Here is a 26,412-nt window from a genome sequence, read left to right on the forward strand (position 1 = left end):
GCTACTCCAGAGGCGGAGCCAGGAGAATGGCATGAACCCGGGAGGCAGAGCTTGCAGTGAGTCGAGATAGTGCCACTGCACTCTAGCCTGGGCGACAGAGTGAGACTTTGTCTCAAAAAAAAAAAAAAAAGTTACGGTCAAAGAAAGATGGTGCAGCAGATTCTGGGCCTGGGCTCTTCTGGGCCTGGGCTCCTCCCAAGGCCTGGAACCTGGCGAGCCCCCTGTGCTGGTTGTTGCAGCTTTTCTCCCTCCCTCCCTTCCTTCCTTTCCCTCAAAAGTAACACAACTTGAAAAACCACCCACCCAAACAGAATTGCATGAAGTAAAAATGGAAAGACACTCCTCAGGGCCGAACCCCCTTTAGGTGTTGTGCGTGCACTCGTTCCTCAAAGGGCTCCCACTGGGGTATGGTCACCTCCAGCAGCCAGCCCTGAAGCTCTTGAGTAGACAGCCCTGAGGCCACCAGAGCCACTTTGTCACCAAGAGCAGAGAGTCGGGAGCTCCTGGGAGGTGGCACATCTTCCTGGGAGGGTCCTTGGCCAGTGACTGAGCAGAGTAAGAGCCTACAGTTGCATCCAGGTGAGGAAAAGCTGAGTCTTGCCTCCCCTGCAGAGTGCCCATGGCAGGCTGAGGCCACCCTCCACAGGTCTTGGGGAGATGGTGCCCCGCTCATCCTCCCTCCCCTCCTGCCTCCCGACTCCTTTCCTGGTTTCTGGAGCACTTCCCCAGTCCAGCGCTCATCCAAGGATCCATCTCAGGCGCCTGCAGGCTGAGCTTGGCCACAGCAGAGACCTCTCATGCAGATTCCCTGAGGCCCAGGGCCCCAAAGTCCTGCCGCCCAGGCTCTGCTGGTCCTGACAGGGAACCCTGGCCTGCAGGGCCTTCCCGCTGTTCCAAGGCGCAACACAGGTCCAAGAACAGGGCCCCTTGGGAGGTGCCAGGCACAGAGGGGCATAGGTATAAGGGAAAGCTGCAGCCAGGATGAGGGTCCGCCTGGAGGGATTTCAACAGGCGGAAGGGGGCACCTGGAACAGCAAGCTGAGCTTGGGGCTCCCCAGTGGAGTTGTGCGTGGAGGGCGGGGAGCACAGGTGGTAGGTTCTCAGTCACTGCCAGGCACCAAGGAGGAAAGAGGGAGGAGGAGGGAGAGAGGAAGAGGAGGAGCGGGGAGAAAGGATAGGAGGAGAAGGAGGAGGAGAGGGAGAAAGGGGGGGGAGAAACGATTAGGAGGAGGGGGACTGGGGAGAAAGGAGGAGAGGGAGGGGAAGAAAGGATAGGAGGAGAAGGAGGAGTTGGGAGGAGAAAGGATAGGAGGAGAAGGAGGAGTTGGGGGGAGAAATGATAGGAGGAGAGGGAGGGGGAGAACGGATAGGAGGAGGAGAGGGAGGAGTAGGGGGGAGAAACAATAGGAGGAGGAGGGGGAAGGTGGGGAGAAAGGATAGAAGGAGGAGGGGGAAGGAGGGCTAGGAGGAGAATGAGGAGGAGGAGGAGGAGGGCGGAAAGGATGGGAGGAAGGCTAGGACCCCTCCTGTCCTTTTGCAGATGGGGCCCTGAGCATGGGATGTGCCTGAGGTCACCCCTCAGGCATTAGCACAGCCAGCAGTGTGACCTGGGTCTCCTAATCTCCCCAGCCCCTGGGTGAAACCTTGGCCCACCACTCAGCACATGCTATGTAACCTCAAGGAGCCTCCGTTTCCCTCCACATAAACAGAGCTTATTAGGCCTGCCTGGCAAGGCTTCCAGCAGAGGTGGCACCTGTGGCTATTCCTGCGGAATCCCACCTCCTCAAGACCCTCCAAGGCAGCAGCTATGACAGCTGATGCCAGTCCTGAAATCTCTAAGCAAATAAGGTTCCCAGAAGGACGGCAGCATTTGCATGCGAGTGTGTGAAAGCCCAGCCAAGTGGGCTGCCTCTGTTTGCAGCTCTGAGCCCCACACCCCCTATTTAAACAAAGATAGATCCTGCTCCAGGAGCCGGGAAACCTTGCCCTGGCCAGCTGTGCTGGGCACCTCCCCTGCCTGCTTCCTGGCCCACTTGCAGGCAAGGCGAGGGCATGCGAATGGCTGCCACTGGCTGGGCGGGGCTCCAAGGGCCACCCCTCCCCACCCTCTGTCCCGCAGTGAGGCCGGGACTCTACTGCCGAGACCAGGCTCACGCTGAGAGGTGGGCCATGACCTCCGAGACCTCTTCTGGAAGCCACTGTGCCAGGTGGGGACCCAGCCTAGACATGTGGGCCACAGGGAGAAGGTGGAGCGTTGGACTCTAAGGAGGCAGGGCGGCACCCCAGCCCACCAGGACTTTCATACACCTTGGCCTGTGGGGAGGCAGTGCCAGGGCCTGCCCTGGTCCCCAAAGCCCCTTGGGGCTCAAGGAGGGAGACACGCTCAGTGTGGCTCTGGACAGGGCACACCCAGCTGGGGTTGGCTTCCTGCCTGCCCAGGGACTCCCCCGTGGAGCAGGTCCCTTCGTTGGGGTGGGGGTGTGCCCCATTCTTGCTGCAGAGAGCTCTGAGGAGGAGCCCGCCTGCCCACCACAGCAGTATGAGGGGCATGAGGGGCTGCTGGGTGGCTGAACTCCTCAGGGACTTTCCTCCAGGAACACCCCACAGTCCACAGTGAGACTCCCAGCCTGGGGCCGGGGCCGAGTCCTAACACTGAGACCTGGCTCGGGCTTCAGGGTTAGGCAGGTGCAGGTGGCCCGGGCTCAGTCTGTCTCTCTGGGCCTCCGCTAATGTGAAGTGAAGGGTAGAACTAGAAGGCTGCCCCTCTGACCTCCTGCAGCACCTCCATGGTCACACCCTCCGGTTATCATCGCAGCTCCAAATGCCAGCCCCAGCTCGAACCCTCTCCTTCCAGGGCCACAGATGTCGTGCTCTTGGCCCCGTTTTGCCAGCCCGAGACAAGGAGCCACGGCACCTGTCCTCCCACAGAGAGAGACCCCCGGGGTGAAGGTGCGGGAGGAAGCTGGGACCCCCAAGAGTAGTGAGGCCGGGTTCCATCAGGCCCGCCTTGCTGGGGAGCTCAGGGCCTATGGGTCCTGGCATTGGGTCCTCAGGCCATGAGCGAAGGCAGGCGACGTGAGGGGCTGCCTGTCCCTGGCTCACATGGCTCCGCCCTACAGATAAGAGCGGGAGAGGTGTCTGTACTCCAGGCCCACCTTTGTGGGCCTTCTCAGGCTCCACTGAGTACCCAGGCAGAGTGGACGGCATTCAGGGCTGGGGGACACAGGCACTCACTGGATAGACAGACGCCTGCTGTGCCAGGCCTGCCAGACGCTCCCTCCCTGGCACTGGTTCCTTCCTGGAGCTAGTGGCTGGCTAGGGGGTTCTCCATGTGCTCGTGGCCAGGAGAGTCTGCGGGGCCAGCGCGGCCCCATTCTACTCCAAGCCGAGTGTAACGTGAGCTCACTGCAGGCAGAACGGGTCTCACGCATCCCCTCTCTGACCCCCTCCCCACCCGGCCTTGGTGGTGCAGGATGCTGCGGCGCCGGGCCCAGGAAGAGGACAGCACCGTCCTGATCGATGTGAGCCCCCCTGAGGCAGGGAAGAGGGGCCCTTACGGGAGCACAGCCCACGCCTCGGAGGTAACACAGCGCCCAGGAGACCGTGGTGCGACTTGAGAGGTCCTCCCCTGCCTGGGTCTATACCCCCACCCTGGGCCCAGAGCCTTTGGGGGTGGATGGGCATCACCATGTTTCCCCTGCATCCCCTGGCAACCCCCAAGCCCTCACCACCCAGTCCTCAACACACACAGTCAGATCACCGCCCGCCTGGCCCGGCCTGGCTGCGGAGAACCGAGCAAAACCCACTGATGTTCAGACAGGAGCCCCAGGAGGGGAAGGGAGGCCTGGCCAGGCAAAGGCAAGACCAGGGCGGGGCCCTCCCTGTGGCGCAGTCCCAGTCAGTGCAGGGCCACAGCAGCACCCAGGGCCATCTGTAGGGTTCCACCTTGTCACTAGGAGGCCATGGATACGCTGTGAGCCTGTGGGGAGAAGCTGGGTCCCGGGCCTTCAAGGCCATGCAGGATGGCCCTGGCCGTGGAGGGCCCTCTTCCTGGTTCTCCTGGGCCACAGGTCTGCCCCAGCAGCCTGCGGGTGGACACAGGGCCCCTTCCTGCTGCCCCAAGCACAGCTGAGATGAACCTCCAGGGAGGGCGCAGGGCCTCTCACCCCGAGCATCCAGACGCTCTCGGTCGCCATGGCCAACTCTGTCCTCAGGGCCACTTTGGGAGCAGTCCAGCTCCCCTCTGCCCCTGGAGGCCAGCAGGGCAGGCACCCCTGGTCCTGGCCATGCTTCCCGCCAACCTGACCCTTGCCATGGGCCTGGCCCAAGGAGGAGGGGAGGCGGCTGGAGGCCCAGGGCTGGTGGTGCCCTCTGGCCCTGCCTGCCACTCCCCGCGCCTGCGCATCCCGTGCCCACACACAGCAGAGGGGCTTTCCCCACCCTGACCTCCACCCCCTACCCACCCGCCGAACATTCTTCTGTGGTCCTGAGTGTTCTGGGGCAGGGCAGGGACAGGGGTTGGAGGTAAGGATGGCTGCAGGGTGGGGCGGGTGGGTGTAGTTATCCTGGGCAGATGCTAATATGCTTCTCCATCCTCCATGCCTTCCAGCCAGGTGGACAGCAAGCGGCCGCCTGCAGAGCTGGGAGCCCTGCCAAGCCCCGGATCGGTGAGCCCCTCCCAGCATCCGTACCGCACCCGTGTTGGTCCTGAGGGTGGGGACACCACGGGGGTGCCCCCAGGGGCAGCAGGCTGAGGGCCTCGGGGTGAGCAAACCACAGCGGGAAGAACAGCAGGAAAGGGGGCTCCCTACTGATGGGGCGGGGCCGGGAGGGCTCTGGAGAGCGGACAGGGCTGCACCCTCCCTCCTGCTCCGGTCCCCTCCACCATCCTCCAGCTGTTCAGCCACAACTCAGGTCATTTCTGACTCTTATCTCTTGTACTCCACCCCTTTTGTACCTTCAAAATCTCTTTGATCCACCCCCAACCCACTGCCTCTGTGTGCCCGGAGCTACCACCGACCCCCAGGGGATTGCACCAGCACCAGCCAGGTTCCCGCACCCAGCCCCCCCACCCTGCTGTCCCCTCAGCTCCAGAGAGACCCTAACCTCCTCCCACTAGGATGGCTACTCCTTAAAAAAAATCACAAGTGTTGATGAGGATGAGCAGAAACTGGCTCACTTGTGCGTTGCTGGAGGGAGTGTAAAATGGTGCAGCTGCTAAGGAAAACAGCAGTTCCTCAGAGAATTCAGCACAGAGTTCCCATAGGAGCTAGCATTCCTCCCTGGGTGAGCGCCCACGAGCACGGAACTGTGGGACCCGGGGAGATATCTGTACACCCACAGCATCATTCACTGTAGCTAGAAGGCATGCATTCGTCTGCTGGGACTGTCATAAGAAGTACCACAGCCTGGGCCAGGCACAGTGGCTCACGCCTGTAATCCCAGCACTTTGGGAGGCCGAGGTGGGTGGATCACCTGAGGTCGGGAGTTCAAGACCAGCCTGATCAACATGGAGAAACCGCATCTCTACTAAAAATACAAAATTAGCCAGGCGTGGTGGTGCATGCCTGTAATCCCAGCTACTCGGGAGGCTGAGGCAGGAGAATCGCTTGAACCCAAAAGGCGGAGGTCGCGGTGAACCGAGGTCGCGCCATTGCGCTCCAGCCTGGGCAACAAGAGCGAAACTCTGTCTCCAAGAAAAAAAAAGTACCACAACCTGCGGGGCTTAGACGGCAGAACTTTCTTTTCTCACAGTCTTGGGGCTGAAGTCCAAGGTGAGGGTGAGGCAGGGCTGGTGGCTCAGAGGCCTCTCTTTTGGCTTTTGCAGACGCGCCTTCTCCCTGTGTCCTCACACCCCCGGGGTCTCTTCCTCCTATAAGGACAGGAGTTGTCATGAATTAAGGCCCACCCTAATAGCCATCACGTGTCTTTAACGACCTAATCTCCAAATACAGTTTCATTCTGAGGACTGTGGGGTGGGGCTTTAATATACAAATTTTGGAGAAACTTAGTTCAGCCCATATCAAGGTGGAAGCCATCCACGTATCCACCTACAGATGACTAGATAAGCAAAATGTGGTATTTACATCCAATGGATTTATTCAGCCTTAAAAAGGCAGGAAATTGGCCAGGCATGGTGGCTCACACCTGTAATCCCAGCATTTTGGGAGGCCGAGGCGGGCGGATCACAAGCTCAGGAGATAGAGACTATCCTGGCTAACATGGTGAAACCCTGTCTCTACTAAAAATAGAAAAATTGGCCGGGCATGATGGCGGGCACCTGTGGTCCCAGCTGCTGGGGAGAGTGGCATGAACCCGGGAGGCGGAGCTTGCAGTGAGCCGAGATCGCGCCACTGCACTCCAGCCTGGGCAACAGAGCCAGACTCCGTCTCAAAAAAAAAAAAAAAAAAGAGAAAAGGCAGGAAATTCTGACACAGGCTGCAACGGGGATGAGCCTTGTGGACAGTATGCTACGTGAAATCAGCCAGTCACAAAAGGACAAATGTGATTCCACTTATATGAGGTCCCCAGAGAGTCAAATTCATAGAGAGAAAAGGTAGACTGGTGGGTGCCAGGGGCTGGGGAGGGGGAAGGGGAGTTAGTGCTTAATGGGTGTAGAGATTCAGTGGAGATGGGTGGTGGTCATGGCCGCACAAGAATGTCAGTGTCCTTAGTACCAATGACCTGGACACTTAAATGTGGTTAAGATGGTTTTTTGTTTGGTTGGTTGGTTTTTTGTTTTTGTTTTTGTTTTTTTTTGAGATAGAGTCTCACTCTCACCCAGGCTGAAGTGCAGTGGCGCAATCTCGGCTCACTGCAACCTCTGCCTCCCAGGTTCACACCACTCTCCTGCCTCAGCCTCCCGAGTAGCTGGGACTACAGGTGCGCATCACCATGCCCAGCTAATTTTTGTGCTTTTAGTAGAGACGGGTTTCGCCATGTTGGTCAGGCAGGTCTTGAACTCCTGACCTCAGGTGATCCGCCCACCTCGGCCTCCAAAAGTGCGCAGATTATAAGTGTGAGCCGCCACACCCAGCCTAAGATGGTTTTTTAAAATGTAGACAGCCCTTATTTTCTCAGAATCCTCCACTCACCCACGCCCCCCACTCTGTGTGTGAGGCTCAAGGCATCCTTGCAGCTGCCTGCACAGCCACAGGCCCACCAGGCCCTCAGACCACATCTCCTGCTACCAGAAGCTCCCCACCCTTTATTCCAAGACTGGCACCTCCCAAGATACAATCGTTTTAAACTTTCATATAAAGGTAGAATATATTCTATCCTCTGAGAAAATCATGCCTTTTATCAATATTAATTGTGCCTAGAAAATTGTCTATCCATAATCATGCTTTGTGTCTTAAAATCCATTTGGCCTAGTATTGTTAAAGTTTTGTCAATTTTGTGTGTTCTGTTTTGTGTCAAAGGGATTAATGTATGCCTGATGTATTATTTCCCATATTTAGAAAGTGAGTCTTTCAATCCTGGAATATGGTATTTTCTTCCATTTATTTAGGTCTACTTTAATTTCTCTTTTTTTCTTTCTTTTTTTTCTTTTTTTTGAGACAGTTTCGCTCTTGTTACCCAGCTGGAGTGATCTTGGCTCACTGCAACCTCCGCCTCCCAGGTTCAAGTGATCTCTGGCCTCAGCCTCCCGAGTAGCTGGAATTACAGGCGTGTGCCACCAGGCCTGGCTAATTTTTGTATTTTTAGTAGAGACGGGGTTTCACCATGTTGGCCAGGCTGGTCTCGAACTCCTGACTTCAAGTGATCTGCCTGCCTCAGCCTCCCAAAGTGCTGGGATTACAGGCATGAGCCACCACACCTGGCCTTTAATTTTTTTTTTTTTTTTTTTTTTTTTTTGCTGCTTTCATGAGATCTTTCGCATCTTTTAGTAGATGTGTTCCAAATAGCATTACTTGGAAAATTTCACTGCCTGTGTGTCATAGGTATATAGAAATTATTTATTTCCTTTTTTTTTTTTTTTTTAATTAAGACGGAGTCTCGCTCTTTTGCCCAGGCTGGAGTGCAGTGGCGTGATCTCGGCTCACTGCAAGCTCCATCTCCTGGGTTCACGCCATTCTCCCGCCTCAGCCTCCCAAGTAGCTGGGACTACAGGTGCCGGCCACCACGCCCAGCTAATTTTGCTTTTGTATTTTTAGTAGATATGGGGTTTCACCGTGTTAGCCAGGATGGTCTCGATCTCCTGACCTCGTGATCCGCCTGCCTCGGCCTCCCAAATTGCTGGTATTACAGGCGTGAGCCACCAAACCCAGCCACAATAAGATATTTTAAAAGAGAGAGACAGAATGCCCACATTCACATAACTTTTACTGCAGTATTTTGTTATAATTATTCTATTTTATGATTAGTTATTGTTCATCTCTTTACCTAATTCATAAATTAACCTTCACCATAGGAATGTATATCATAGGTATGTACATATCACAGGTATGCACAGGGAAAGACAGTATATATAGGTTTGTTACTCCGCACAGTTTCAAGCATCCACTGGGGTCTTGGAATATATCCCCTGCAGTTAAGGGGACTCCGTTGTCCTTACCCCTCGGGTGTGGTCTGCGAGTCTCTGCTGGATGACCAGGGTGTTCCAGCTGCAGCTCAGATTCCCCAGCACTGCGTATCCTCTGGAATCTTTGTCAGCCATTGGCCTCCAGCAGCTGCCTGTGTGTGTGAATAGCTTGGTGCTCCAAGGGCCTGGGGGACTTTCTCACAGACCGGGTGGCTGCGTCTCTTCTTCCCAAGCTCCAGCCCCCTTAGCAGCACCTAATTCGGAGGCCCATTCGCTTCACCCACCAACGCCTCTGCTTGGGCTCTATTGCCCTCCCTGTGGTTTGGGAAATGCCCCAGGAAGAAGTGAAGTGAAGGGAAGGCCCACGTCGCATGCTCCTCTTCTCTGGAGGGCCTGAGCCCAGCATCCATTGCCGTCTCATGACAGAAAATCAGGGGCTTCGGAAACTTTCTCCAGCTTTGATGATTCTGTATGGCAGGAAGGGAAGTCTGACAGTGACTTGCACCTGAAGTCCTTAAAGACCCCTTTAGGAGTTTGGGACTTACCCTGCAGGGAGGAGCACCATAGCAGGGGTCTCAGAAGGCCATACCCAGCCCCTCTCCAGGCCTCCGTTCCCCACCCAGGCCAATGCAGGGCTGTCCTGGAACCTGGAAGTGCTCCTGGAGTCCTCCTAGCCCTGGCTGGGACCAGAGAGGGGATCGGGAAGGAACCGGCCCTGAGCGTCCAAGTGCCTGGCTCCCCATTGCGTCCTGGCTGGGATGCTGGCATCCCTTCCCTGGGCCGGCCACTGCCACTTAGCCAGGCTCCTGCCTCTGTCCCTGTTGGTTCCCAGCAGACTTCGTCCTCGTTTGGGAGGAGGACCTGAAGCTAGACCGGCAGCAGGACAGTGCCGCCCGGGACAGAACAGACACGCACAGGACCTGGCGGGAGACTTTTCTGGATAATCTTCATGCGGCTGGGCTGCGTGTAGACCAGGTACGTGGAGGCGGTCATGGGCAGGGCCCTAGGCCCTGCATCCACTCAGTGACCCATGACCTTGCCGCATGAGGCCTGAGGCCATGGTGTCCAGAGTCCCAGAGCAGATCAGGCCCCAAAGTCCTGCTGGAACCCCCAGCCACCATGAGCTCCTCCCTGTGGCTAGGGAGCTGCTGTCCAGAGGTGGGGGTAAACATTTATCCCTCCTGGCACACAGCTCTCTCATGGAAGCCGGAGCCCTCAGGGTCACCTGAAAACTCTGACACTACCTTTGCCATTCACCTGTCCCACCTCCAACATTAAAGCTTTTGTGTAGGTGTGTCATTTGTATTTATGACTCTCAGTGTGCTTATAGAATTAACAGCTTAAAAAGTCCTTTCACATGTTTGCTTTCGGTGATAACGGTAGGTACCACTTAGAATCATTTAAGCAACAGGTCCAGGGAGCGTGAGAAACAGGAACTAGGCGTGAGGATGCTGAGTGTGTGGGCACAGGCGGGTGCAGGCGGGGGTTGGGGCAGCTGGGGATTGGGGTGCAGAGCCCAGCTCTCACCCTGCTGTGTCCCCTACTCATTGCCAGGTCTGTCCACGCGGCTCCTTCCTTCTCCGCCCTCCTCTGACCACCTTCCTGGGTCCCCAGGAGCAGGCTGTGCTGTCACCTGTCCTCTTCCTCTCCACAGAGTAATCGATCCTGAGTTTTATATTCATCACACTCAGGGTTTCCTTACCATTTTAGCGCCAATTTTACATCATCAAGCAATATAGCCTGGCTTTGTCTGTTTGAGATTGGCAGAGCTGAATCACGTGCGGGGTCATTCCTGCGGTGAGGCCCGCCCATGTGGCCGGTGACTGCTGCCCCGGGGCCCACCCTTGCCTTGCCGCAGGCAGCTCTCGTGTGAATGCCGGTCTTTGCTTATGGATGCCGTGAGAATGGGCATTTGACTTGTTCCCAGTCTGGGACGATTATGAAAATCAGCTACTGTAAATTCATTCGTGTGTGTGTGTGCGTGTGTCCCTGTGCCTGTGTGCAGGAACTTCTGGGAGTAGGGGTGCCGGGCCGAGGCATGTGCATATAGCCACACCACTCCCCACGTGGTGGCCCCGTTTCCAGCATCAGCAGTGGCCTGAGGCCCCTTGCTCTGTATCTTCTCAACACTTGATACTGCAGACTTTTAACGTTTTACCAACCAGTTGGGATATAGTGGCGGCTCACCGTGGTTTGTGTGCTTGTTTGTTTGTTTTTGAGAGAGAGTCTCGCTGTGTTGCCCAGGCTGGAGTGCAATGGTGAGATCTCGGCTCACTGCAACCTCCACCTCCCGGGTTCCAGAGATTCTTTTGCCTCAGCTTCTTGAGTACCTGAGATTACGGGCACCTACCACCACGCCCAGCTAATTTTTGTATTTTTAGTAGAGATGGGGTTACCCTATGTTGGCCAGGCTGGTCATGAACTCCTGACCTCAAGGGATCTGCCTGTCTCAGCCTCACCTGCCTTTTTCTTATTAAGGCTTAGGAGCTTGTTGTCCTGGCCACTTAGCCATTGCTGGTGTGGTGTGTGACAGACATCTTTCCCCAGTCCTGGCTGGTTCTCCTGGTCATGATGGTGTCCTGGTTGGTTTTAACCTGCTGTGGACTTAGTCCTGCATCCAATTCCCCTCCACCTTGCGTGCCTTTCTTCCCTCGTCCGCCTTCTCATTCCCACGTTTCCTACTCCTTGTCCAGAACACACCGGAGCAGCCACAACCCCCCGACCCCAGGCTGCCCCTCCCCCACTCTCCCTGGCTTCCTTCCAGGCCTTCTCAGGTGCTGGCACATGGAGCCCACAGAGCTAACAGCCCCCCACTCCTGAGTTTGGATCTGCTTCAGTGTCTGGGAGGCGGAGGTGAAAGACACCTGCTTTTATTATGGACAGAGCTGATTGGTGGTGTGGTCCCATGAGTTTTCTTTTTTTCTTTTTTTTTGAGATGGAGTCCTGCTCTGTCGCCCAGGCTGGAGTGCAGTGGTGCAATCTTGGCTCACTGCAAGCCCCACCTCCTGGGTTCACGCCATTCTCCTGCCTCAGCCTTCTGAGTAGCTGGGACTACAGGTGCCCGCGACCACGCCTGGCTAATTTTTTGTATTTTTAGTAGAGACGGGGTTTCACCGTGGTCTCGATCTCCTGACCTTGTGATCCACCCGCCTCGGCCTCCCAAAGTGCTGGGATTACAGGCGTGTGCCACCACACCCGGCTAATTTTTTGTATTTTTTAGTAGAGACGGGGCTTCACCGTGTTAGCCAGGATGGTCTCAATCTCCTGACCTCGTGATCCATCTGCCTCGGCCTCCCAAAGTGCTGGGATTACAGGTGTATGCCACCACACCCGGCTAATTTTTTGTATTTTTTAGTAGAGACGGGGCTTCACCGTGTTAGCCAGGATGGTCTCGATCTCCTGACCTCGTGATCCACCCACCTCGGCCTCCCAAAGTGCTGGGATTACAGGCGTGAGCCACCATGCCCGGCCTGTCCCATGAGTTTTCAAGGTCATCATCCAGACTCGAGCAGGTTTGCCCTTTAGTTGAGGGCAGGGGGGACCACTGCAGGGGATGCCAGTGGCCCCAGCACGTTACCCACAGTGTGCCTGGTCTTCGGTCTGCAGGACAGTTCTCAGCTCTCAGCGCCATCACAGCCAGCTGAGGCCAGGGTCTGCGCTTGACTCTGTTCCACTTTGCCCAAGGTGGGGCCGGGGCTGTGGCACTTAGGGAACCCCAGATGGCTGTGAGGGCTGAGGGCCGCTGGGCTAAAGGGGGTGGTGCTGAAAAGCAGTTACGCACTCAGAGGAGGCACTTGTGCACTGGACTGAAGATCCCTGTCTCAACCCACCCTGGCTCCAGGAGCACCTGTCACATGTTGGCACACACGTGCACACGTGAACATAGTAGTGCCCCCCTTATGTACACACACACGGAAACATGTCCGTGCACAACAAGCATGTACAACTAGATACTGATCAAAGGTGAGGCGACCGTTCGATGTTGAAAACCAAAAGCTGGAGGCACTGCCCCTCAAGCCGGGAGGCGGGCGTGTGTCAGCGTGGTCTGGCCAGCAGGGCAAGGCTCTCCCTAGCCTTAGGGGAGGCTGCAGGTGATGCCGGCCCCAACTGCGTGCTGTCTGCAGCAAATCTGTTGCTGGGGCCAACTCCCAAACGGGGCTGTTGAGGCCTGGTTGGCTTTCAGAGGCGTGTCCATGGGAGCAGGTGTCATGTATCAAATAGGAGATTCAAAGTCAGCTGTTACCACGGATACAGAAATGCCAGTCTTTTCCTAAGAGTGCGAATGGACACACACATGTGCATATGTGCACACATGTCCCCACACATGCACCCTCAGGCTCTCACGGAGCCCTGGGTGCCTGCAGCAGGATGTCCAGGACGGGAACACCACAGTGCACTACGCCCTCCTCAGCGCCTCCTGGGCTGTGCTCTGCTACTACGCCGAAGACCTGCGCCTGAAGCTGCCCTTGCAGGTACGCGGGAGGCATGGGGACAGGGTGGGCCGGAGGTCCTGGTCCCCACACACTGCATTCAGCTGCCAACGCCCACAGCCTCAGGAGGGCTCCCTGCTCGGAGGCCTCAGGGGCTCCTCCTACCCACCCCGACACCAGGCCCCAAGAAACCTCACTGGGCAAACAGGACAGATGGTGGCATCCCCACAGTGGGCTCCCGGGAGGTGGGGTTGGGTGAACAGTGTGTGTCCACTGACAGGGCAGGTGGTGGCATCCCCCACGCTGGGCTCCCGGGAGGTGGGGTCGGGTGAACCATGTGTGTGCACTGAGCTGACCCCTCCAGGCCCAGACCCCCGCCAGGCCACCTGCTGAGGGCCCTGCCTGTGGACGTGGGGTGAAGGCTGGCTCCAGGTGACCTCAGGAAGACGAGCCTGGACGTGGGTCCGCCACCCACCGCACTGGCTGGCCTGACCCTCACTGCATGCGGGTGGCAGAGACACGCTACTCACCGGTTCCCACCCCTTTTCCACTTGAGGGGCTCTGGGCTACAAATTGACAAGCTGAGCAGCCTCAGAGCCTGAGGCCCTGAGAGGGGAAGGGGCTCGCCTGGACCCTCGCAGGGTCTACCGCGCTCCTTCCTTCTGCTGGAGCCCCTTCGCCCATTGCCCAATCTGCAAACTTGCACAACCTCCACTCCCACCTGGGCATTTGCCCGCCTCCTGGGAGTGGGAGGAGCCACTGACGTTTCCTTCCAGGAGTTACCCAACCAGGCCTCCAACTGGTCAGCTGGCCTGCTGGCGTGGCTGGGCGTCCCCAACGTCCTGCTGGAGGTTGTGCCAGACGTGCCCCCCGAGTACTACTCCTGCCGGTTCAGAGTGAACAAGCTGCCACGGTAAGGCAGGGGCCCTGCCAGTCGGAGGAAAGAGCAGGAGTGAATAGGAGTCGGTGAATGAGTGAGCGGAACTTGGTGCTTCCCCAGGACTCTCTTCACCTGGAGTTTTTGGCAGGGAATCTGAGGCCAGGTGGGCACGCTTATCGCGTGTCTGCATTTCCAAATGCCGCTGCGTCAGCCAGGCTAGGGCAGTTGTGCTGCAGGACAGATACCCGCTCAAGGCCCAGTGGCTGGACACGCAAGGTCCAGTTCCTGCTCAGGCACACGTGTGGTGAGGCGGTCTCTCAGGGCCTGGGCGATGGAGGCTCTGTCTCTTCACAGCCTCCCCAACTGCTGAGGTAGAACACAGGGACGTGTTTGGCCCATGCTGGCTCCCTCCTGGAAACGACACGTGTGTCGTCCACACACATTACTACTGGACAAAGCCAGTTGCACTATGGCACCAGGCCTACAGACTGGGGAGTCCAGAAGTGGCAGGGACCACTGTCGGGGAACCAGTGCTGAAGGCGGCCTTTCTGCCACACGGGATGCCTCCTTTTGGGGCTGGTGGGAAATTCAACCTCACTCCATGTTGCCCTACCCATGGCTTCCCGAGATTCTGGTTTCCCAGGGAGGGCCCCTACCTAGTCACTGTCTGCACTGCCCACAAGCACCCTCGGCCCCCTGCCGGAGCTTCAGGGCAGCACACGGGATAGGGCTCCCTGGCCAGCCTGGCCCTCTCTGCACCACCCTGCCCTGTGCCCAGCCACAGTTTGCTTCCCCCCACCCTGTGTGTGGTGAGGGGTTCTGGGAATCTGGGGGCCTACTGTGGCCTCCTGTTCCTGGGGATGCGAAAAGGCAAAATCGGGAGCCACTGACCCGCCGGCGAGCCAGCTGCTTCTCCTGGGGCGAGGGCTGTGTCCGCAGGCCTGTGCTCCTGCGTGTGCGCCAGCACCCGGGCCCCAAACCTTCTGCACCGTTCACATGCCCACAGCTTCCTCCAAACCTTCTGCACTGTTCACATGTCTACAGCTTCCTCGGGAGTGACAACCAGGACACCTTCTTCACAAGCACCAAGAGGCACCAAATTGTGAGTGGGGGTTCCCTGCTGTGGACCCCAAACCCTGACCTGGCTCTGAGGATCCTGCTAGCCCCCCGCCTCCATGGATGCAGAAAGGCCCACTTGAGATCAGAGGGCCGAGGCGTGGAGCCTGGGGGCTTTGGAAACTTTAGAGGCTGACCTCACCTCGCTACACAGGGCAGGCCATGGCCTGGGACAGGGGAGGGGGGCGGGGAAGGGCCCAGTTCCCCTCTGGGACCCCAGGGCTCAAAATAGATATTGGATTTATGGACATGTGGGACAGCCGAGACTAGCCCCAGGCAGGGTGGGTCCCGCTGGCTGGGAGCAGACCTGCCCTGCAGCGTCATCGGAGGAAGGGCGGTACCAGGTGAGGCAGGCCCAAGGCACCCCAGCAGGAGGCCTGCTCCTGAGGCCTGTGGGCAGGGAAGGGCCAGGCCAGGCCTACCCAAGAGAGGCCCTGCTGACCACCACGGGGCACACAGTCACGTGGGCTGCCCAGGTAGGGGGCAGGGCACACCCTGGACACAGCTGACTCCCAGGCTGCAGTGTTCACCGTCACCCAGGGTGCGGGTCCAGAGTGGACTGCGCACGGCCAGGCGGGGGCCCACCTTCAGGTGCAGACTCAACCCCCACATGCCGTGTAGCTCTTGTCAAGGACTCCGAGTCTGCAGAGTGGGAGAATGAGCGCTACCCTGGCGCAGGGGCGTCCTGCATGTGAGGCGGTGACACAAAGTCCCACACCTTTCCATCAGATCGCTATTGTCACCAGAAGGCTGAGGGAGGCCGTCCGTGGCCTTGGCCTGAAGACAGGCTAGCTAGGACTTCCCTGTTCTGCTATCACGTGACAAGTGACCTGCGCCATCCTCTACATCCCCTGCAGCTGTTTGAGATCCTGGCCAAGACCCCGTACGGCCACGAGAAGAAAAACCTGCGTGGGATCCACCAGCTGCTGGCAGAGGGTGTCCTCAGTGCCGCCTTCCCCCTGCATGACGTGAGCTGGGGGCTGGGGGCTCCAGCCTGGTGTGGGGGACGAGTCCCCTTGGGTCCTGTTGGCCCCCAGGGAGGCGGGTGTGGGGCAGGCATAGTCAGCCGGCATGGCCACCCAGGAGTTAGAACACTGAACGCACACACATGCAGCGATGTGACCAGGCCATCCCGTGGCCTGTCCAGGGCCTCAGGTCCGGCTCTGCGGGGACTGCAGCCCACACTGCGGTGCCTAACACGGGAACAGGCCGGTCCCTGGGCTCTAGATGCTATGGCTCCGTCTCTCTGGGTAGCTTCTCTTGCTGGGAAAGACAGTGAGGTCTCCTATCCCCCTCCAGAAGCTGGGTAAACTGAGGCAATGCCAAAGCGGGCACTGACCAGGGCAGCTGCCGCTGCACCTGTTCCTGTCAGCCTTACCATCATCCCTGAGAAAACAGCCACTGTGGGGAGCAGGAGGCCATTTATCTCCCCACCCTCCCAAGCCTTCCCCCTTGGCCGAGCAGGGGAGGGGACTTGCAGGCAGCCAGGGCATCCGGGGCCTGGTCAGGCCTGAGCCCACTGCTTCGTGGCCAGGGGTCCAGTCCTGCCCCAATGCCATCATGAGGGTTAAATGAAAAAGTGGGTGTGGAAATGCCAGGTGTCCCACCTCACTGGGGCAGCTCCTCCCGCCAGCCAGGGCCCAGGACGCACAGCACAGGACACCAGCCTGGGGGCTTTCCAACCCAGAGAAGGTGCTGGGCCCTGGACCATGGCCACTGGCTTCTCCCAGGGTGGCCTCTCCAGGCCCTTCCCCACCCTGAACCCTCGAAGCCCAGGAGTCAGAGGGGCCTCACCACACATGTCCCCTCCTCAGAGAAGTCCTCCCGGACCACCCTGTACCCACCCCTCCACATTACTCTCTTTTTTCTTCATGGAGCAACCCCAAACTCCCAGGCCTGTCTGGCCATGTCCCACACTGAAGCCCCCGCACCTACAACAGTGCCCAGTGGGGTCAGCAGGGGGAGCATCCCACCCACAGGCTGCTCACCCCCAGGGCCCCTTCAAGATGCCCCCAGAGGGCCCGCAGGCTCCATGCCTCAACCAGCGCCAAGTCCTTTTCCAGTACTGGGCGCGCTGGGGCAAGTGGAACAAGTACCAGCCCCTGGACCACGTGCGCAGGTACTTCGGGGAGAAGGTGGCCCTCTACTTCGCCTGGCTCGGTGAGTCTCCCCCGCTGCCCCCCCAGACCCCCTGGGCTCCCCCAGCTTGGTCTCAGGTTGTAACAATTTGCCAGTCCGTGCCCCTGGAGGGCGGTCTGCGTGAGGGCTTGGACGGTGGGCGCAGCTCTTGGCCTGGCCTCGCTGACTCCTGCCGGGCTGCCCTCCTGGCTCCCCTCAAGCCCAGTCACTCTAACTGGGCGCCATGATGATGCTGGGCCCTGGCCTCCTAATGCCCCAGTAACAGTGCTGAGAGCCCCTTCTGCTGGTGGGGGTCTCTCCTGACTCCCTCCCCGACTGTCACTGGCCCATGAGGCCCTGGGGCCACCCCAGGAACTTCCTTCCTAGGGAGGTTGCCCCGCCTGGGTCCAGGCCAAGCCTCTCATCTCCTCCAAGCAGGCCAGCACTTTCCAGATGCCCATCTTCCCCAGGCAACCCCAGAGCCATTCCGCCTGGGTCCTGGCTGCCTTCACCCCACTCAGCTCTTGGCGCCCTCCCTTCTCCATCCTGGGTCAGCCCAACCTCTTCATTCTGTGCCCCAGAACTTCCAAAGCCCTTTCTCATCCCCACACACAGCCCCACAGTGGACCCAGACAATGGAGCCAGCCAGGGCAGCGGGCAGGGCCAGCAGGCATGGAAGGGCAGCCGGGGCACAGCATTGGGGCAGAGGCACAGCCAGGACTCACCCGGCCATCTCAGGGCCTGGAGCAGCAACCCTGGGACAGCATAGCCAGGCTGGGGGTCTCTGGGGGCAAGCAGGGCCAGGGCTGCATCTGGACTCCAGGCAGACTTGCATTTCACAGCAGTCACTCTGGCCAGCAGAGAGTCAGACAGGAGACAAGACACCAGGCCTGGACTGAGTCAGGCAGGAGATGGGACACCAGGCCCGGGACTGGACTAGCCCTATGGGAGGCAGTGGGGTACATGCTGAGGGCCTGGGGTAACTGAGGGGTTGCGGCTGTGGTCAGATGAGGCAGGGGCCAGGGTGGGGGTTGGGTGGTGGGGAGGGAGGCACCCGGAATGACTTGTGGTTTCCCTGGGGCTGGAACACGGGTGGGCCCACACCTCTGTGGTGGGCAGGACGTAGAGGGACTTCTCTGTCCGTCCCGGGCAGGTTGGTTGGAGTGAGCTGGCTGAGGAGAAGGCGTCCAGAGGTGGAGAGCCTGGTGGGCTGGAGCCTCAGCAGCACTGGCGTTGGGGTCAATGTGGTAGGGGTGTCCAGAGTCTAGGGCAGAGGCCCAGGAGGGTGGGGCCGTGCCAGAGCTGCCGGGGAGAGCTGTGCACCTCTTGGCCTCCTCACATAGGGCCCCAGCCCCCAAGCTGGGCTGAGGGTGGTCCCTAGGGGACAAGCATGGCTGTGCAGACCCCCACCTGGGGCCCCCAAGCCTGGGTTCCTAATGGTAGACCCCTGCCATCCTCTCTACAGGGTTTTACACAGGCTGGCTCCTGCCAGCGGCACTGGTGGGCACACTGGTATTCCTGGTGGGCTGCTTCCTGGTGTTCTCAGACATACCCACGTGAGTGTTCCCTCTCTGCAGCTCTGGGGCCTGGTGCTGGGCCTCCAGATGGGTGTGGGGCGGGGGGACCCCTAGGTGCTAGGCCCTGTGCAGGCAGCTGGTGCTTGAGGTGATTGAGGTGTGAGGTGAGCACATGCCTGTCTTTAGGAGTGTCACAGAGGGCCTTGTGGACATGGCTGAAAGGCTGGCAGGTGGACCGGAGTGCTCCCAGGCTGACAGGTGGACAGGAGTGGCTCCCGGACTGACAGGTGGACAGGAGTCTCCCACGCTGACAGGTGGACAGGAGTGCTCCCAGACTGACAGGTGGACAGGAGTCTCCCACGCTGACAGGTGGACAGGAGTGCTCCCAGGCTGACACAGAAGGACAGGAGTGCTCCCAGGCTGACAGGTGGACAGGAGTGCTCCCAGGCTGACACAGAAGGACAGGAGTGCTCCCACGCTGACACAGATGGACAGGAGTGCTCCCGGGCTGACAGATGGACAGGAGTGCTCCCAACTGACAGGGTCAGGAGTCTCCAGGCTGACAGGTGGACAGGAGTGCTCCAGGCTGACAGGTGGACAGGAGTGCTCCCAGACTGACAGGTGGACAGGAGTCTCCACGCTGACAGGTGGACAGGAGTGCTCCCAGGCTGACACAGAAGGACAGGAGTGCTCCCAGGCTGACAGGTGGACAGGAGTGCTCCCAGGCTGACACAGAAGGACAGGAGTGCTCCCACGCTGACACAGATGGACAGGAGTGCTCCCGGGCTGACAGATGGACAGGAGTGCTCCCAAACTGACAGGTGGTCAGGAGTCTCCCACGCTGACAGGTGGACAGGAGTGCTCCAGACTGACAGGTGGACAGGAGTCTCCCACGCTGACAGGTGGACAGGAGTGCTCCCAGGCTGACACAGAAGGACAGGAGTGCTCCCAGGCTGACACAGAAGGACAGGAGTGCTCCCAGGCTGACAGGTGGACAGGAGTGCTCCCAGGCTGACACAGAAGGACAGGAGTGCTCCCACGCTGACACAGATGGACAGGAGTGCTCCCGGGCTGACAGGTGGACAGGAGTGCTCCCAAACTGACAGGTGGTCAGGAGTCTCCCAGGCTGACAGGTGGACAGGAGTGCTCCTAGGCCGACAGGTGGACAGGAGTGCTCCTGGGCTGACAGGTGGTCAGGAGCACTGACAGGTAGACAGGGGTGCTCCCAGGCTGAGAGGTACTCAAGAGTGCTCCCAGGCTGACACAGGTGGAGAGGAGTGCTCCCAGGCCGACAGGTGGTCAGGAGTGCTCCCAGGCTGATAGGTGGACAGGAGTGCTCCCAGGTTGACACAGGTAATCAGGAGTGCTCCCAGGCTGACACAGGTGGGCAGGTGTGCTCCTGGGCTGACACAGGTGGATAGGAGTGCTCCCAAACTGACAGGTGGACAGGAGTGCTCCCAGGCTGACAGGTAGATAGGACTGCTCTCAGGCTGAAACAGGTAGATAGGTGTGCTCTCAGGCTGACACAGGTGAATAAGAGTGCTCCAAGGCTGACACAGGTGGACAGGAGTGCTCCCAGTCTGACAGGTGGACAGGAGTGCTCCCAGGCTGACAGGTGGACAGGAGTGCTCCCAGGCTGACACAGATGGACAGGAGTGCTCCCAGGCTGACAGGTGGACAGGAGTGCTCCCAGTCTGACAGGTGGACAGGAGTGCTCCCAGGCTGACAGGTGGACAGGAGTGCTCCCAGGCTGACACAGATGGACAGGAGTGCTCCCAGGCTGACAGGTGGACAGGAGTGCTCCCAGGCTGACAGGTAGATAGGACTGCTCTCAGGCTGAAACAGGTAGACAGGTGTGCTCTCAGGCTGACACAGGTGGATAAGAGTGCTCCCAGGCTGACACAGGTGGAGAGGAGTGCTCCCAAGCTGACACAGATGGACAGGAGTGCTCCCAGTCTGACAGGTGGACAGGAGTGCTCCCAGGCTGACACAGATGGACAGGAGTGCTCCCAGGCTGACAGGTGGACAGGAGTGCTCCCAGGCTGACACAGATGGACAGGAGTGCTCCCAGGCTGACAGGTGGACAGGAGTGCTCCCAGGCTGACACAGATGGACAGGAGTGCTCCCAGTCTGACAGGTGGACAGGAGTGCTCCCAGGCTGACACAGATGGACAGGAGTGCTCCCAGGCTGACAGGTGGACAGGAGTGCTCCCAGGCTGACACAGATGGACAGGAGTGCTCCCAGGCTGACAGGTGGACAGGAGTGCTCCCAGGCTGACAGGTGGACAGGAGTGCTCCCAGGCTGACAGGTGGACAGGAGTGCTCCCAGGCTGACACAGATGGACAGGAGTGCTCCCAGTCTGACAGGTGGACAGGAGTGCTCCCAGGCTGACACAGGTGGACAGGAGTGCTCCCAGTGACAGGAGTGCTCCCAGTCTGACAGGTAGACAGGAGTGCTCCATTCTGACAGGTGGACAGGAGTGCTTCCAGGTTGACACAGGTGGACAGGAGTGCGCCCAGTCTGACAGGTGGACAGGAGTGCTTCCAGGTTGACACAGGTGGACAGGAGTGCTCCCAGTCTGACAGGTAGACAGGAGTGCTCCCAGTCTGACAGGTGGACAGGAGTGCTCCCAGTCTGACAGATGGACAGGAGTGCTTCCAGGTTGACACAGGTGGACAGGAGTGTTCCAAGGCTGACAGATGGGCAGGAGTGCTCCCATGCTAATTTTATTGGCACTAACTCTTGTTTATTATAATAATGTAAGCTTTCTTATAATATTAATAAATGACTGGGTTTGTGTTTTAGTTTATCATGGAACTGAAATTCAGAAACTTAGACATCGTCATGGCATATATTTTAAAACAACTATTTTTTTAAGAAATGCTGGGCCTGGCCAAGGCAGTGGTGGGGAGAGAGAGGACAAGGGAGGCGCCTGGCTGGGAGAAGCAAGCAGCCCCCCTCCCCCATTAGCTCCTACCCCTCCGCTCCATGCCTTGCAGGCAGGAACTGTGTGGCAGCAAGGACAGCTTCGAGATGTGCCCACTTTGCCTTGACTGCCCTTTCTGGCTGCTCTCCAGCACCTGTGCCCTGGCCCAGGTATGAGAAGAGGTGGGTGGGGTAAGGGATTTGGGAGTCGGGGATGAGAAGGGCAGCTCCCCTCGTCCTGGTCCTGACTCTACCTGCACCAGCCAGCCCCTGTCCTGCTTGTCACCACCTAAAGGCGGAACGCGCCGTGAGCTCCTTAACCTTTGTTCTCTCGCCTGAAACTGGGGTTACGCCCCTGCACACACCTCCCAGCACTTGGCAGAGTGGCCCATGTTAGTGCTTCCCACTTGAGGACACCCCACGCCAGGACTCTAGCTCTGGCACTCTGGGGGCACCTGGCCCTTGGCTCCAAGGCAGACAAACCCTGGAGACCCCAGGGCACAGGCAGAACCAAAGGTTTGGACTTCTGAGCAGAATTCCCAGCTTACAAGACCTGGGCAGGAGGCTCCTGCAGTCTCTGAGCCCCACTGTCCCCCCGCCTGCCTGGCATGCTTCCTAGGTCTGTCCACCTTCCCAGGGGCCTCAGGGCCTCGCTTGTACCCCACATGCACTGGACCCAGAGCCCTTGGCACTACTGATGGGCCAGATGCCGTTTGACCTCACTCCTGGGAATCCACCTGGATGTTTCCTAGGACCACAAATGGGGACTTAAAACAGCAGCAGCTTATTCTCACAGACCCGGGGCGGGAGTTCAGAATCAGGCTGTTGGCAGGCTCGGCTACTTCTGGGGACTCAGCCCCAGGCCTCTCTCCTGGTTTCTGGTGCTGCTGGCAGTCCTTGGTCCTCCCTGGCTTGTGGCCGCCTCATTCCAATCTCTGCTTCCATCTCCACCTGGCCTTCCCCTCTGTGTCTGCGTGCTGGTTCCTTTTTTCCCCTCTTGTAAGGGCTTGTCCAGAGTACTCTCATCTGGAGATGCTTCACCTTACATCTACAAAGGCCCTTATTCAAATAAGATTACATTCTGAGGTTCCCAATGAACATATCTTTTGGGGGCCAGAATTCAACTCACTATAGTTCATCCTCTGGTTCCCAAAACTTCATGTCCATCCCATGTGCAAAATACATTCACCTCATCCCAGCATCCTCCAAAGTCTTAACCCCGTACAGCATTAACTCTAGGTCCAAAACCTCATGAAAGTATCAGCTCAGAAAGTCCCAAATCGCATCCTCAAAGTCAGGTGTGGGTGAGACCTGGGTGTGAGCCGGCCTGAGGCAAAATTCCTCTCCCTCTGTGGGTCTGTGCTTCCAAAACACAGTCGGGGGGCCAGGCACGGTGGCTCACACCTGTAATCCCAGCACTTTGGGGGGCCGAGGCGGGCAGATCACGAGGTCAGAAGATTGAGACCATCCTGGCTAACACGGTGAAACCCCGTCTCTACTAAAAATACAAAAATTTATCCAGGCGTGGTGGCGGGCGCCTGTAGTCCCAGCTACTTGGGAGGCTGAGGCAGGAGAATGGCGTGAACCTGGGAGGCGGAGCTTGCAGTGAGCTGAGATCGCACCACTGCACTCCAGCCTGGGTGACAGAGCGAGATTCCGTCTCAAACAAACAAAAAATACACAGGGAGGGGATGTGTGTGGGATGCACACTCCCATTCCAGGAGGAAGGAACAAGGGGCCTCCAGTCCCAAGCAAGTCTGGACGTCCCCCATCCCTGCCGCAGGCCGGTCGGCTGTTCGACCACGGCGGCACCGTCTTCTTCAGCTTGTTCATCGCACTGTGGGCCGTGCTGCTCCTGGAGTACTGGAAGCGGAAGAACGCCACGCTGGCCTACCGCTGGGACTGCTCCGACTACCAGGACATTGAGGTGAGCCACCCCCGCTGGACCATGGTCATACCCGGCGAGGGCCACCACTGAGCACTGGCTCCCTTCCAGGAGAGGCCTCGGCCCCAGTTTGCCGCCTCAGCCCCCATGACAGCCCCGAACCCCATCACGGGTGAGGACGAGCCCTACTTCCCTGAGAGGAGCCGCGCACGCCGCATGCTGGCCGGCTCCGTGGTGATCCTGGTGATGGTACGTGGTCCCCCTGCCCTCCACTCACGCCTCCATCCTCCTGCACCATGTGGGGTGGTTTTGTCCCCCATCCCACCTTGGTGCCGCGGCCAGATGCCTCCTCTGGGCACAGGACCCTCACTCCCCACAGAGAGGCCCCCATGTGCCTGGGCTCGGCTGTGGGGTCCCGGCTGAGAGTAGGTGTGAGTCATGCAGAGGGCCTGGGAGGGTCTCCCCGTGGGTGTGGGCATGGGGCATTTTTCAAGCAAGGGGGTTGGTTTCAAGGAAAAGAGAGGCAGGCACCCCAGCAGGGCCATTCACTGCACCCTGTCTTGCCTTCCAGCCAAAGGGTCTTCCTAATAGGACCCCTCCCACCCCTGCCAAGATGTCAGGAATCCCCAGTTCCTGGGATGGGATGGCTCTCTAACACTCACCGTGGCTGCCTTGACACGCAGATGTGTCCCAGCCTCTAACTCTAACCCCACCTCTGCCTGAGCAACTCATCAGGAAGGACATAGGCTGGGAGCACAGCCGGGGCTGGAGGCAGGGGCTTCCTAGAGGAGGTAGTGCTGGGGCCAGCAGTGGACTAGAAGAGCTGTCGGGGGCCATGGCCTGAGGGTGCTGGGGTGCCCAAGACACCGTGAAGGGGCTCACGGGCCTCCCTGCCCCTGCAGGTGGCCGTGGTGGTCATGTGCCTCGTGTCGATCATCCTGTACCGCGCCATCATGGCCATCGTGGTGTCCAGGTCGGGCAACACCCTCCTCGCAGCCTGGGTGAGCCTCTGCCGCCTGCCTCGGGGGGCCCTGAGCAGCCCCTCATCCAGCTCTGACTGCCTGTCTCCTGTCAGGCCTCTCGCATCGCCAGCCTCACAGGGTCTGTGGTGAACCTCGTCTTCATCCTCATCCTCTCCAAGATCTATGTGTCCCTGGCCCACGTCCTGACACGATGGGGTGAGTAGGCTGAGGCCGGCCAGGCACTGACCCGGGGCCCACCCTGCCACAACATGACTTTCTCACGCACTGACACACGGCCCTCATTTCTGTTTCTTTCTTCTTTTGAGACAGGATCTCACTCTGTTGCCCAGGCTGGAGTGCACTGGCACGATCATGGCTCACTGTAGCCTTGACCTCCCAGGCTCAAGGGATCCTCCTGCCTCAGCCTCCTGAGTACCTGGGACCATTGTGCCCAGCTGAATTTTTTTTTTTTTTTTTTTTTTGATGGAGACAGGGGTCTCACTGTGTGGCTCAGGCTGGCCTCGAGCTCCTGGCCTCAAGTGATCCTCCTGCCTAGGCCTCTCAAAGTGCTGGGATTACAGGCGTGAGCCACAGCACCTGGTTTTCTTTCTCTTTCTTATTTTTTGTTTTTGGCACCCCAGGTGGGACACAAACAATCCCTGGGTTAGGAAGCAGCGCCCCCCGTTTCTAAATGTGGTACAGATGGGAGTTGTCTCAGCCTCCCCAGAAGCCCCCTTGAAAGAGCAGTGAGCAGGGCCTTCCTCATGGGGGCGCTCGAGCACCCACAGAGTTCTCGCCCCTCCACAGGGCCCCTCCAGGCTGCGAGGTCCCCAGGTGGGAGATGGGGGATAGGGCCGCTGAGCCTGTTGGGTGGCATGGGGGATCGGCCGCTGGGCTGGGCAGCCGCCTCTCAGTTCTTCCCTCCTCCTTCCTCTCCTATCGATCTTCTCTTTCTCTGTCTCATTTCCTGAGGACAAACACTTACGACCAACCTATTCATTCCATAAGCTGCTGCCTCTCACCAGCCCTGCCCTAGCCCTGGGGGTGAATAGTCTTGAACAAAAGCTGGCAGCCCCGCCCTAGAGCCCAGGTTCTAGGAGAGGGGACAGAACTGGCTGCCTGCACAGCTACAGAGAATGGGAGAGGGCTTAAGTGCCGAGGAGGAAGTGCCTCCCGGTGGGTGGCCAGGGGAAGGTGGGTGTCAGGGAAAGACCTTCGCAGGTGGCAGGTGTCTCAGGGAGAGGTTCCTGGTGTTGGACGGCCAAGGCAGGGCCCTGAGGGGAGCTGCCCAGCTGTTTCTGCAACTGTGGGGTTGCTGTGGGGTGTTGAGCCTCCCTTTCCCTCCTGTAACCTTTAGCCTTTTATGCTCCCGCCTCCGGCACCTGCATCACAGCCCAGTCTTCTGCACAGCCTTGGCGCCGAGCCTCTATTCTGCTTCTCTGACCCATCCCCTGACTCGCCCGTGCGCACCACATTCATTATTAGTGTTGGGATATAGGGTATTATCAATTTTCCCAACTCCTCTTCATCAACATGTTTTTGGGTGACTTTGGAAATGTCACACTTTGTCTCCTTCTTTAAAATATCTGGATGATATGGCCTTTTCCTCACCTGTGTGTGGCAAGGTGGTCCTAGGAGAGGGGCCCCTAGTTGGATGCTGGTGACTCCCCCAGGGACTGAGCCCGGGCTCTCCATGCCACAGAAATGCACCGTACCCAGACCAAGTTCGAGGACGCCTTCACCCTCAAGGTGTTCATCTTCCAGTTCGTCAACTTCTACTCCTCACCCATCTACATCGCCTTCTTCAAGGGCAGGTTGGTGGGCACCTCTCCCTCTGGCCACAGCTCGCCCCGGCTTAGTTCTGCTCATGTTCCCTCTGCCTGGGCACCAGGCATCATCCAGCCGTGCTCAGGCAGGGTGGAGGACGGAACAGGAGACCCAGGCAGGGGACGGGGGCCCATGCCTCCCGGCACCTCTGAGCAAACGGGCTGCCCACCTCTTGGTCCCCACCCAGCTCGGGGGTTCACAGGAGGCCCAGCTTGCAGCCTGGACTC

The 26,412-nt window shown here is 58.8% G+C and overlaps 1 protein-coding gene across 1 annotated transcript in view; it reads left to right on the top strand.

Annotated features, from left to right (window-relative positions):
* The first annotated feature begins 3,473 nt into the window (after positions 1-3,473).
* Positions 3,474-26,412, top strand: part of ANO7 (anoctamin 7) — a 35,490-nt gene continuing 12,551 nt past the window's right edge. Inside the window, exons 1-15 of the mRNA XM_030803353.1 lie at positions 3,474-3,581; positions 4,610-4,667; positions 9,360-9,499; positions 12,889-12,996; positions 13,731-13,867; positions 14,879-14,936; positions 15,808-15,918; positions 16,945-17,110; positions 18,534-18,624; positions 21,586-21,682; positions 23,295-23,438; positions 23,508-23,645; positions 24,299-24,397; positions 24,472-24,574; positions 26,061-26,172. Of these exons, the coding sequence (XP_030659213.1) occupies positions 3,474-3,581; positions 4,610-4,667; positions 9,360-9,499; positions 12,889-12,996; positions 13,731-13,867; positions 14,879-14,936; positions 15,808-15,918; positions 16,945-17,110; positions 18,534-18,624; positions 21,586-21,682; positions 23,295-23,438; positions 23,508-23,645; positions 24,299-24,397; positions 24,472-24,574; positions 26,061-26,172 (1,670 nt within the window). The remainder of the gene's footprint in view (positions 3,582-4,609; positions 4,668-9,359; positions 9,500-12,888; positions 12,997-13,730; positions 13,868-14,878; positions 14,937-15,807; positions 15,919-16,944; positions 17,111-18,533; positions 18,625-21,585; positions 21,683-23,294; positions 23,439-23,507; positions 23,646-24,298; positions 24,398-24,471; positions 24,575-26,060; positions 26,173-26,412) is intronic.

This window comes from Nomascus leucogenys, chromosome 22a (genome assembly GCF_006542625.1).
Source record: "Nomascus leucogenys isolate Asia chromosome 22a, Asia_NLE_v1, whole genome shotgun sequence".
NCBI classification, from domain to species: Eukaryota; Metazoa; Chordata; class Mammalia; order Primates; family Hylobatidae; genus Nomascus; species Nomascus leucogenys.